A 12711-nucleotide genomic window follows, 5' to 3' on the forward strand; every position below is an offset into this window, starting at 1 on the left:
TTAAATTTTTCTACATTGTATAATAGTGAAGATATCCAAACTATGTAACACATGGAATCATGTAGTAAGCTAAACATTTTTTTTTGTTAAACTAAACATATTATATAGCCACCCTTTGCCACGATGACAGCTGTGCACACTTGGCATTCTTTCAACCAGCTTCATGATGTAGTCACCTGGAATGAATTTCAAATAACAGGTGTGCTTTGTTAAAATATTTTGTGGAATTTCATTGCTTCTTAATGCATTTCAGCCAATCAGTTGTGTTGTGACAAGGTAGGGGGGTATACAGAACATAGCCCTATTTGGTATAAGGCCAAGTCCATATGGCAGGAACAGCTCAAACAAGCAAAGAGAAACGACAGTCCATCATTACTTTAAGACATGAAGGTCAGTCAAGCCGGAACATTTCAAGAACTTTGAAAGTTTCTCCAAGTGCAGTCGCAAAAAACATCAAGCGCTATGATGAAACTGGCTCTCATGAGGACCGCAACAGGAAAGGAAGACCCAGAGTTACCTTTGCCGCAGAGGATAAGTTCATTAGAGTTAACTGCAACTCAGATGGCAGCCCAAATAAATTCTTCACAGAGTGCAAGTAACAAGACACATCAACATTAACTGTTCAGAGGAGACTGCATGAATCAGGCCTTCATGGTCAAATTGCAGCAAAGAAACCACTACTAAAGGACATCAATAATAAGAAGAGACTTGCTTGGGCCAAGAAACACAAGCAATGGACAATAGACCAGTGGAAATCTATCCTTTGGTCTGAGGAGTCTAAATATGAGATTTTTGGTTCAGTAGGTCAACGGATAATCGCTGCGTGTGTGGTTCCCACCGTCATAGCTGAACGACGACATTAAGAACATACAGCTGGCAGGTTATACACGATCAACAGGACAGCAGCCTCTGGTAAAACACCTGTGTTTTTCTTACCACCACAGACCGATGCTGGCACCGAAACCGCACTCAATGAGCTATATACAGCCATAAGCAAACTGGAAAACCCTCATGCAGAGGCGGCTCTCCAAATGACTTTAATGCAGGGAAACAAATCAGTTTTAACTAATTTCTTTAGCATATTACATATGCAACCAAAAAAATAAATAAATTCAAGACCACCTTTACTCCACACACAGACGTGTCCCTCGCCCTCTATTTGGCAAATCTGGCCATAATTCTATCCTCCTGATTCCTGCTTACAAGCAAAAATTAAAGCAGGAAGCACCAGTAATTCAGTCTATAAAAAAAAGTGGTCAGATGAAGCAGATGTTAAACGACAGGAATGTTTTGCTAGCACAGACTGGAATATGTTCCGGGATTTCTCCGATGGCATTAAAGGAGTACACCACATCAGTCACTTGCTTTATCAATAAGTGCATCGAGGACGTTGTCCCCACAGTGACGGTATGTACATACCCCAACCAGAAGCCATGGACTACATTCAACATTCGAGCTTAAAGGGTAGAGCTGCCGCTTTCAAGGAGAGGGACTCCAACCCGGGGGATTATAAGAAATCCCGTTATGCCCTCCGACAAACCATCAAACAGGTAAAGAATCAATACAGGACTAAGATTGAATCGTACTACACCAGCTCTGACACTCGTCGAATGAGGCAGGGCCTGCAAACTATTACAGACTGCAAAAGGGAAGCACACCCGAGAGCTGACCAGTGACACGAGCCTACCAGACGAGCTAAAAAACTTCTATGCTCGCTTCGAGGCAAGCAACACTGAGGCATGCATGAGAGCATCAGCTGTTCCGGACGACTGTGATAACGCTCTCCATAGCCGACATGAGTAAGACGTTTAAACAGGTCAACATACACAAATCCGCAGGGCCAGGCGGATTACCAGGACGTGTACTCCGAGCATGCGCTGACCAACTGCCAAGTGTATTCACTGACATTTTCAACCTCTCCCTGTCTGAGTCTAATACCAACATGTTTCAAGCAGACCGCCATGGTCCCTGTGCCCAAGAACACTAAGGTAACCTGCCTAAATGACTACCGACCTGTAGCACTCACATCTGTAGCCATGAAATGCTTTGAAAAGCTGGTCATGGTTCACATCAACACGATTATCCCAGAAACCCTAGACGCACTCCAATTTGCATACCGCACAAACAGATGCACAAATGATGCAATCTCTATTGCACTCCACACCGCCCTTTCCCACCTGGACAAAAGGAACACCTTTGTGAGAATGCTATTCATTGACTACAGCTCAGCGTTCAACACCATAGTGCCCTCAAAGGTCATCACTAAGCGAAGGACCCTGGGACAAAACACCTCCCTCTGCAACTGGATCCTGGACTTCCTGACAGGCCACCCACAGGTGGTAAGGTTAGGTAACAACACATCCACCACTCTGATCCTCAACACAGGGGTCCCTCTGGGGTGCGAGCTCAGTCCCCTCCTGTACTCCCTGTTCACTCATGACTGCACAGCCAGGCACGACTCCAACATCAATATTAAGTTTGTTGATGACACAACAGTGCTAGGCCTGATCACCAACAATGATGAGAGGGACCTACTTCCTGACCGTGTGGTGCCAGGACAACAACCTCAAAGGGATCAAGACAAAGGAGATGATTGTGGACTACAGGAAAAGGAGGACCGAGCACGCCCCCATTCTTATCGACAGGGCTGTAGTGGAGCAGGTTGAGAGCTTTAAGTTCCTTGGCATCTACATCACCAACAAACAAACATGGTCCAAGCACACCAAGACAGTCATGAAGAGGGCACGACAACATATTCCCCCTCAGGAGACTGAAAAGATTTGGCATGGGTCCTCAGATCCTCAAAAGGTTTTACAGCTTGAGCATCCTGACTGGTTGCATCACTGCCTGGTATGGAAACTGCTCGGCCTCTGACCGCAAGGCACTACAGAGTGTAGTCCGTACGTCCCAGTACATCACCGGGGCCAAGCTTCCTGCAAACCAGGACCTATATACCAGGCGGTGTCAGAGGAAGGCCCAAACAATTGCCAAAGACTCCAGCCACCCTAGTGATAGACTGTTCCCTCTGCTACAGCAAGCCATACCAGAGTGCCAAGTCTAGGTCCAAGAGGCATCTAAACAGCTTCCATCCCCAAGTCATAAGACACCTGAACAGCTAATCAAATGGCTCCCCAGAGTATTTGCATTACTTTCCCCCCTCTGGAACACTGCTGCTACTCTGTTATATCTATACATAGTCATTTTACCTATACATTACCTTGACACCAGTGCCTCCGCACATTGACTCTGTACCGGTACCCCCTGTATATAGCTCCGCTATTGTTATTTACTGCTGCTCTTTAATCATTTGTTGTTCTTTTCTCTTTTTTAAAATGTTTTTTTTTTATAGGCATTTTCTTAAAACGGCATTGTTGGTTAAGGGCTTGTAAGTAAGCATTCCACTGTAAGGTCAACTACACCTGTTGTATTTGTCACATGCGCCGAATACAATTGGATTTGATTGATGGTTTGGGATAAGTTGGACTGCAGAATGAAGGAAACACAGCAAACAAGTGCTCAGCAGATGTGAGAACTCCTTCAATACTTTTGGAAAAGCATTCCTCATGAAGCTGGTTGAGAGAATGCCAAGAGGGTGCAGAGCTGTCATCAAGGCAAAGGGTGGCTACTTCGAATAATCTAAATTATAAAATATACTTTGATTAACACTGTTTTGGTTACTACATGATTCCATGTGTTATTTCATAGTTCTGATGTCTTCACTATTATTCTTAATGTAGAAAATAGTAAAAAGAAAAGAAAAACCCTTGAATGAGTAGGTGTGTCCAAACTTTTGACTGGTACTGTATTTTATAAGGTCATAATTGCACATGTGATGCCATAGGCTCTGGGTTCATCTGTGTAAGGTCATAGATGTTGACGTCATAACCCTCTGAGTTAATACTTACTGTGATGTCATAGACCCTGAGATCATAGGCTCTGTGTTAATAATCCCTGTGGTTTTCTAGACTGTGTTAATAATCTGTGTGAGGTCCTGGGCTCTGTTTTAATCATGCCTGTGAGGTCATAGGGCACATGGCCTCAGTACCTGGGTGACATCCTCTGGAATGGGCACCTTTTCCTCAAAGTATGTGGAGAAAGGCTCGTCGTCTGAGGCCGGAGGGGAGGTGGAGCTGTACAGGCCCTGGGTGCTCTGGATGACCCCATTCTCCTGAGGAGGTTCCTCTGTGTGAGTGAGTGAGTGAGAGAGTGAGAGAGTGAGAGAGAGAGAGTGAGAGAGTGTGAGTGACATGAAAACTACTGTGATCACATGACCCTGAGCAATATGAAGAGAGATTCTATTCTACCCACACTCTTCCCATGACCAAGCTATGTTCCACACCATTTTATTCGAGACAAGCAACACTGAAGCATGCATAAGACAATCAGCTGTTCCTTGACGACTGTGATCATGCTCTCCGTAGCCGATGTGAGTAATACCTTTAAACATGTCAACATTCACAAGGCCGCAGGGCCAGACCGATTACCGGGACGTGTACTCCGAGCATGTGCTGACCAACTGGCAAGTGTCTTCACTGACATTTAACCTCTCCCTGACCGCATCTGAAATACCAACATATTTCAAGCAGACCACCAGTCCCTGTGCCCAAGAACACTAAGGTAACCTGCCTAAATGACTACCGACCCATAGCACTCACATCTGTAGCCATGAAGTGTTTTGAACGGCTGGTCATGGCTCACATCAACACCATTATCCCAGAAACCCTAAACCCACTCCAATTTGCATACCGCACAAACAGATACACAGAGGTTGCACTCCACACTGCCCTTTCCCACCTGGGCAAAAGGAACACCTTTGTGAGAATGCTACTCAGTGACTACAGTTCAGCGCTTAACACCATAGTACCCTCAAAGCTCATCACTAAGCGAAGGACCCTGGGACTAAACACCTCCCTCTGCAACTGGATCCTGGACTTCCTGACGGGCTGCCCCCAGGTGGTAAGGGTAGGTAACACCACATCTGCCACGCTAATCCTCAACACGGGGGCCCCTCAGGGGTGCGTGCTCAGTCCCCTCCTCTACTCCCTGTTCACCCATGACTGCACGTCAGGCACGACTCCAACACCATCATTAAGTTTAACAATGACACAACAGTGGTAGGCCTGATCACCGACAACGATGAGACAGCCTATAGGGAGGTCAGAGACCTGGCAGTGTGGTGCCAGAATAACAACCTATCCCTCAACACGATCAAGACAAAGGAGATGATTGTGGACTACAGGAAAAGGGAGGGCTGAGCATTCCCCCATTCTCATCGACGGGGCTGTAGTCGAGCAGGTTGAGAGCTTCAAGTTCCTTGGTGTCCAGATCACCAACAAACTATCATGGTCCAAACACACTAAGACAGTCGTGAAGAGGGCACAACAAAGTCTATTCCTCCTCAGGAGACTGAAAAAGAATTGGCATGGGTCCTCAAATCCTCAAAAAGTAAGTTCTACACCATCAAGAGCATGGTTGCGTCACCGCCTGGTATGGCAAATGCTCGGTCTCCGACCGCAAGGCACTACAGAGGGTAGTGCGTACGGCCCAGGACAAGCTTCCTGCCATCCAGAACCTCTATACCAGGCATGTCAGAGGAAGGCCCAAACAATTGCCTAAGACTCCAGCCACCCTAGTCATAGACTGTTTTCTCTTCTACCACACGGCAAGCGGTACCGGAGCGCCAAGTCTAAGTCCAAATGGCTTCTTAAAAGCTTCTACCCCCAAGCCACAAGACTCCTGAACAGCTAATCACACAGCTACTGGGACTATTTGCATTGCCTGGCCCCCCCCCGCATGTGACAAATAACATTGGATTTGATTCAGCTGCAAATTAAAGCAGACATTCAATGGCAACCGTGCCACAGTCAAGAGATTGAAAGCCATACTTTCTGTCTCTACAAGCCATCTATAGTCACTTGAAAGCATGTATGACTAATGACAGAAGCGTTTGCCAACTTCAACAAGGAAGTGCCACATTAAAGTCCCCTGTAAAGGGAGTGTCAATCAACTCTCTTAACCTGGCTGAGTCTCCAGGAAGGGCCAACAAACCTGTTTTTATGACACATTGAAACACTTCAGGTTATAAAGATATGTAAAACATTTTTTTTTACAATATTTTTGTCACATACACCGGATAGGTGCAGTGAAATGTGTTGTTTTACAGGGTCAGCCATAGTAGTACAGCGCCCTTGGAAAAAATTAGGGTTAAGTGCCTTGCTCAAGGGCACGTCAGCTAATTTTTCACCTTGTTGGCTCTGGCAATCGAACCAGCGACCTATCCTTTACCAGACCAATGCGCTAACCGCTAGACTACCTGCCACCCAATAGCTTAATAGAAGGTGTAATTTCTCTTTCAATGCACTTTTTACATGAATAGGCAACATCATACCTCTAAAAAGTAGGTTAAACAAAGAGCAATACTAAGGCCAAATATCTATTTGCGTAACAGGTTAAATATGAACAGAGTGATCACATGAATTGTCACATCATATGAATCAAAAGCCCAATAATCACATCATTACACAAGAATTCTAGACCCTTAATGCATCCTCCTCCTTACACTCTTACACTAACAGTGTACCACTCTACCGATGGTCTGATACAATGATCTGTACTTACTCAGGTTGGAATGTTCATTGGGCTTCTCTTCCTTCATCTCCCAAAGGTTCCTCTCGCACTACAGTCTCTTTGGGTCCAAGTCTACTTCTTCTAACAGGAGCGTTGCTTACATGGGCTATATATAGCCTAACTCAATGAATGTCTCAATAACTTCCTATTTCAATACACGAGTCAGACTCAGGATGACAAAGACTAACTTACTAACCCGTTCCCCTTCAACCCAAGGAAAGAAAGCTTGGTCACAAACTCCTGATTTCTATTGCCACATCATTCTCCCCCCCCCCCCACACACACACACAGTCATGCAAGAACATAATAACACATCCCTTCTAAGTCCAAGGCACAAGTTCCTAAATTGAAAACAATGACCATGCTGTTTCCCAAAAAAGCAGTGTCACTTCTTGACACTTTAGAAGAGGGTTATCACACACACTACCACCAAGCTTATCTCATTGTGGTGCTGGGAGTTAATGCCCTAAAAACAACAAGGTGAATCTCACTTTGTCTTGAAAAAGGTATTGGAGCGAAAATGTGCAGAGGTAAATCGTGTGTTCAGGAGTTATTTTTTCTACAATGTATTGTGTATACTGGCATAGAGCCTATAGTGCACCATGTTTGCTGAGCTGACCACAGTAAGTCGTGGGAGTTAGTGTGGTGGAATGTCTTGTTTCTGTTAACGTTACCTTCCAGGAGGTCGGCTTCCCGCTCTGTCTCCATCAGTGTGGGTTGGGGTTAAATGGGGGCGGAGGGGGAGCTCTGGAAACGCAGAGACTGGAGATCTGTCTGGAAACAGGCAACTGAAATTAAACTAAATATTAAGATAAATATATTTAATACAACACTGCAGAGACCAGTAACACTTATTTTGGGTTTGAAAAAAGTATGCTTCCATCTCTAGCCTTAATTTCTGACCAATTACCCACAATGACCAAAGTTTATCTGCAGGCTGTCACTCCAGTCACCCACTGAATCACTGAAGGATCAGTGTTAGTAAACAGTTGGTTTGGGATTTTATTAGGATCCCCATTAGCGGTTGCAAAAGCAGCAGCTACTCTTCCTGAGGTCCACACAAAACATCATTTGACAAGAACAGCAAGGACAGAACTACTTTTTTTTTTTTAAAGGCACACGTAGTCTACATATCAATGCATACTCAGACTATCTAGGTCAAATAGGGGAGAGGCGTTGTGCTGAGAGATGTTGCTTTATCTGTTTTTTGAAACCAGGTTTGCTGCTTATTTGAGCAATATGAGATGGAAGGAAGTTCCATGCAGTAAGGGCTCTATATAATACTGTACGTTTTCTTGAATTTGTTCTGGATTTGGGTCTATGAAAAGACCCCTGGTGGCATGTCTGGTAGGATGTGTGTATGTCAGAGCTGTGCTTAAGATGACGATGCAAACAATTTGGGATTTTCAACACAATGTTTCTTATAAAAAGATGAAGTGATGCAGTCAGTCTCTACTCAACTCTTAGCAAAGAGAGACTGGCATGCATAGTATTTATATCAGCCCTCTGATTACAATGAAGAGCAAAACGTGCCGCTCTGTTCTGGGCCAGCTGCAGCTTAACTAGGTCTTTCCTTGCCGCACTGGACCACAAGACTGGACTATAATCAAGATTAGACAAAACAAGAGCCTTTTGGAGTGTGGTGTCAAAAAAACAGAGCATCTCTATATTAGAGCAGTGGTTCCCAAACGCCCAAGGGGTCTGTGTGTGGGGGGCGCGCGCAAACTCGGCTTTAAAACTTAATCTTGAAAGTTTTAATAGTAGAATGCACAAGGTGCAATTTTGAAATTGAGTAATGCATCATTAGTTCCTTTTGTTACGTTAGCCACTGCATACCTTAGAGAGCTATTTAGAACTTAGCAGAAATGTCTGGATCAACTAGACTATGTCAGCGAATGTTTTTTTTAATTGTCTTTTTTTTAGCCCATAGATATAGTTGTATTTTTTTTGTCACTCAAATAACACGAGTACACAGACAGGGCAAATGTATAAAATTACAGCAACAAAAAATGCTTTAAAACTGCGATGTTTTCTTTGCACCTCATGACAAAATGTGTAGAATTGAAGGAAATAAACTTTAAACCTGCAATATTATCTCCACCAACAAAACAGGTGTCAACAGTTTGTGTCATGAACAGTGCTTGTGTCCATAGAAAAATTCCAATGCTGGAAGCCCCCCCCGAGTGAAAAAGTTTGGGAATACCTGGGTTAGAGTTCCATTTCTTTCCAACATTTCTCCACTTGGGTCTAAATACTGCTCTGCCAGAGAAGAGCAGGACCGCTATAGAAAATTGTGAGAGGCTGACTGGTGCATGCTTTAATTTGTAGTGTTAGACCAGATCTTACACAATACAAGATAAAATAAAAAAAGGTAACCTAGAAAAAAGGTATTCATTACAATGGGAAATAAGCACTCTTGAAACTTGTATCAATAACCCATGACAGGAGACGACTGATATTGATGCTGCTGAGTAACTAGTTCTGCAACAGCAAAATGACTCAGCAAATGCACATGACTACTTCATTCAAGTTTAAAGTCACATGTACAAGTACAGTGTAACGCCTTTCTAGCAAGCGCTAACCCCAAGTGTCGTAATCAATAACAATGTAATACAAAAAAAGATTACCCTGTGAGAATATTTGGTACAAAAGCCTTAAATTGACCTCAACATGGTCTCTGTGGTTAGAATACATATTATTCGGTAGCCACTGAGCAAATTTCACTTCCCTCAACGATTAGTTAACAAAAACCTCCTGACATTCACACAGTGTACCTTCATTCTTCCCAAGAAACAGAAGCATGAGGCTGAGGAGAATGGGGGGTTGTGAAAGCGTGCAACTATAAAGTCATGACTCATTGAAAACTTGGGGTGGGAGAGAGAGAACAGAGTGGGAGCAGTTTGCTCTTCCCCTAACCTGGGGCCTTTCCTCTCCCCCCTCCTCTCTCCAACAGACCTAATCTGTGAAAAACAGCTCACTCTATATCACCTCCCTAACGGAACAAGGACCTTGCGCACACACACCCATCTCTTTTAAGGTGTAGCAGCCTAGGAAGAAAACACAAACCTTTAGGCTATATTCCTCACATGACACAAGGAGTAGGCTTGAAATCAGGAAACAGAACAGTGTGGCCTAGAAATGTCTGAGGGCTGAATAAATGCCTGTGGCAAGAGTCTGGCAAGTTTAGAACATGTTATAGTTTGTCCAAATCAATGATTAGGCCTACATATCTGTCAAACCAAGGTCACACTGACCATTTTCATGTTCAAATCTCAAAGGTTGTGGTTTAAACAGTGAAGTGATTAAAGGAATTTGATATTTATTCAAACTTGTGCAATGTAAAAACTGTCCATTAATTTCCATCTACACTGCATATACTAGATGTGTTTATTTTAAGCTGTTTGGTGGCATGGGCTCACTTTGACATTGGAACCCAGTCAAATCATGGGCTCACTTTGAAACCCATTCAATAACAAATGACTAGCAAGCAAGTGTGGTTAGTAACTGGATAGGAAGGGGGTGCAGAAAGTCTAGACATTTCTATGGCAGCTATCTGAAATTAAGTAAAAGTAAGCGTCAAAGGAGTACCATAACAAACCAATGGAAACTGAGCAAATGTAAGAAGTCAGTTGAGTAACTACATCAGCCAAATTTCCTGGCTGAACAGTATTCTGACGTCTATACTAACTAACTGTTATATATCTTAAGAAACATAGATTATCGCCAAAACCTTGGATAGGTAGCTAGCAAACCACAGGTAAACTAACTACATTCCCCGGCTAGCGCTGGAACATTGGGCAACTAACGTTAACATGGACTCTAGCTGGCTAGTTACCAAACGTGTAACTTAGCTAGCTAACTTATGCTGCATTAATACTATAATACTACAAATAAGTGTTATTTAATTTACATAGCTGTCTACTTACATTTTACAGTAAATAATTGACAGCTAACTAACCAGCTAGTTAGTTCACTTTGACCTATGATGTGGCAAGCAATTAGCCTAGCTAGCTAGCTAACGTTAACGTTAACTTGGATGCCATGGTGTTAGCCGGCTAGAAAGCTAGATGTAAAGTTAAAGTAAAACAAGCACCGGAATGAATGTATCAGCGTCGTCTTACCTGGATATAGCTTATGTACAAAACGTGTGTTTATGTCAATTTCATTTCGTTAAATAACGAATAGATAAACTGACATAACACTAGGACAGTAGGACGGTGTCCATTGACCCAGGTTTCTTCTACAAAAGAAATGTCGCAAAAACAAAAAAAAATAAAGTCATTGCGACATGTGTAATGCAAACGGCAATTTCTAAAGATCGACATTTTTATCCGTTAGACTGAGGTGGATTTTTATTTTGTCGAACTTTCTTCATTGCGACAAATTATGGAAACTTTTTTCCCCTCGAATAAATAATGATTGCGGAATCATTTGAAGATACACGGGGCACGCGATGTAACCGCGTAACGTAACTATAAAGCTCCACTCCACGATTAATTCTAATATAAAAATTTGCAGGACAATGATTGTCCTGACTTTCAAGAATGCCTGAATTGCTTCACCTTGCATTTATGGTTTGCTGGCAATATTTGTATAGCCTACATTATGAGATGATTTGTATTTGTCAAATGCAGCCAAGCATCGATCATCATGTCACCAGAATAAGACCCTCGATATTTATTGGAAAGGTGCAACAAGCTCATCTCCTTGCACTTTCACCTCCCTATGAAGTTCATCATCATTAATTTAATCTGTAGCCTAACAAACTGCATGTTTTCCTGACGAGTCGTAGTGGGAGGACCACACAAGATGTCGTGACTCCAAGTTTACTTTGATATGGTTATTATATCAATATTTTCGCATAAAAGCGTTTCTACCGATAGATTTAATATATAATTATTAATATACGCCTACTGTATGATTGCTAGCAAATTAATTAGCTAACTAAAGTTAGCCTGCCTAGCTGGAACTTCTGAAAAATAACATGTTTTGTTTCTACAATTTCCAAAAGATAACAACAAAAACATATGTACTTTTTACAAGACGTGTTTGTGCCGTCATGTGCATTTAGTATCACAATTTCTAACTTATTTGCATTCGTTTTTACTTACACTTGTATGTTGACTTCTCTATTGACGTTGTTTTTAAGTTTTGGCGGACATTTCTTAGCGGATGTACAATCGTCGTGAATTTAATTATGGGGAGTTTCAGGCCCTGGAGTGAACCTATATGCACACTCCGTCTACCGTCCAAACACTTAAAAAACACACCCTCGCCTAAAACCCTTGGGGGAATATCCGTCGCCATCTTGGTGGGTGGTCCAAATGATTAGCCAAGCAAGGGAAGATTTCAACGTAAGCCCCTCAGCCCTCGTTTTCAGTCGGCTTTGCGAGTGTACAATTATGTTCTCTCCGAGGCCTGAAACTCACCAATTAGTGATGGGCATTCCGGGTCTTTTCAGTGAGCCGGCTCGTTCGGCTCTGCTCACCAAAAAGAGCCGGCTATTTTGACTCCCTAACGGCTCTTTAAAATAATATGTTTTGTATTTTTTCAAGTCAAACAGTTTGCGATAGTTTGAATATGATTGGTGTTAAAACAATTCTAATTAAATTATTAAATGAAATCATACTCTTCCTTAACCACAATGTATTTAAATATGCATTGGTTTGTTATGAAAAAGAATGCTATTAAACATGTGCATTTAAAGTATAACTTTTTAATGTATATTAACAAAGTTCATATAAATAAAACAATTCAAAACGAATACAATCTGAACAACATAATAATATAATATTGCACCATATCAAAGAAAAGTAAATAACAATGTGCAAAACTGCAGCATCCCACTTAAAACATGAAACTGGTCCTTCTTTTCTCTCTCTTCTTTATTGCCATGTTATAACCAGCAGCACACAGCAATGCTGACCAGATATTGCTTTTCTGAGAGATTTGCATTCAGAAATGCAAGCTGCCTCACTTTCGAGGGGCTGATTGGGTTTCTTCTCTCAGTAATTATTTGTCCCGTTTTCGAGAAGACCCTCTCAGAGGGAACGGATGTGGCCACTATGTAGAGTCTCCCTGTCA

General features: G+C 42.5%; 1 protein-coding gene across 3 annotated transcripts in view; it reads right to left on the reverse strand.

Moving 5' to 3' along the window:
• Positions 1-11017, reverse strand: part of slc11a2 (solute carrier family 11 member 2) — a 34297-nt gene extending 23280 nt beyond the window's left edge. The window contains exons 1-3 of one of the 3 annotated variants that reach the window (XM_024427522.2): positions 10749-11017; positions 7302-7401; positions 4046-4182 (exon numbers count right to left, since the gene is read on the reverse strand). In XM_024427522.2, coding sequence (XP_024283290.1) covers positions 4046-4182; positions 7302-7335 — 171 coding nt within the window. In that variant the 5' untranslated portion in view covers positions 7336-7401; positions 10749-11017. Of the gene's footprint in view, positions 1-4045; positions 4183-6618; positions 6825-7301; positions 7402-10748 lie in introns of those variants that run through there. The other 2 variants (XM_024427523.2, XM_024427521.2) reach the window with 2 other exon arrangements.
• Between the last annotated feature and the right edge of the window lie 1694 nt (positions 11018-12711).

The sequence above is a fragment of the Oncorhynchus tshawytscha genome, linkage group LG07 (genome assembly GCF_018296145.1).
Source record: "Oncorhynchus tshawytscha isolate Ot180627B linkage group LG07, Otsh_v2.0, whole genome shotgun sequence".
In the NCBI taxonomy this organism is placed as follows: domain Eukaryota; kingdom Metazoa; phylum Chordata; class Actinopteri; order Salmoniformes; family Salmonidae; genus Oncorhynchus; species Oncorhynchus tshawytscha.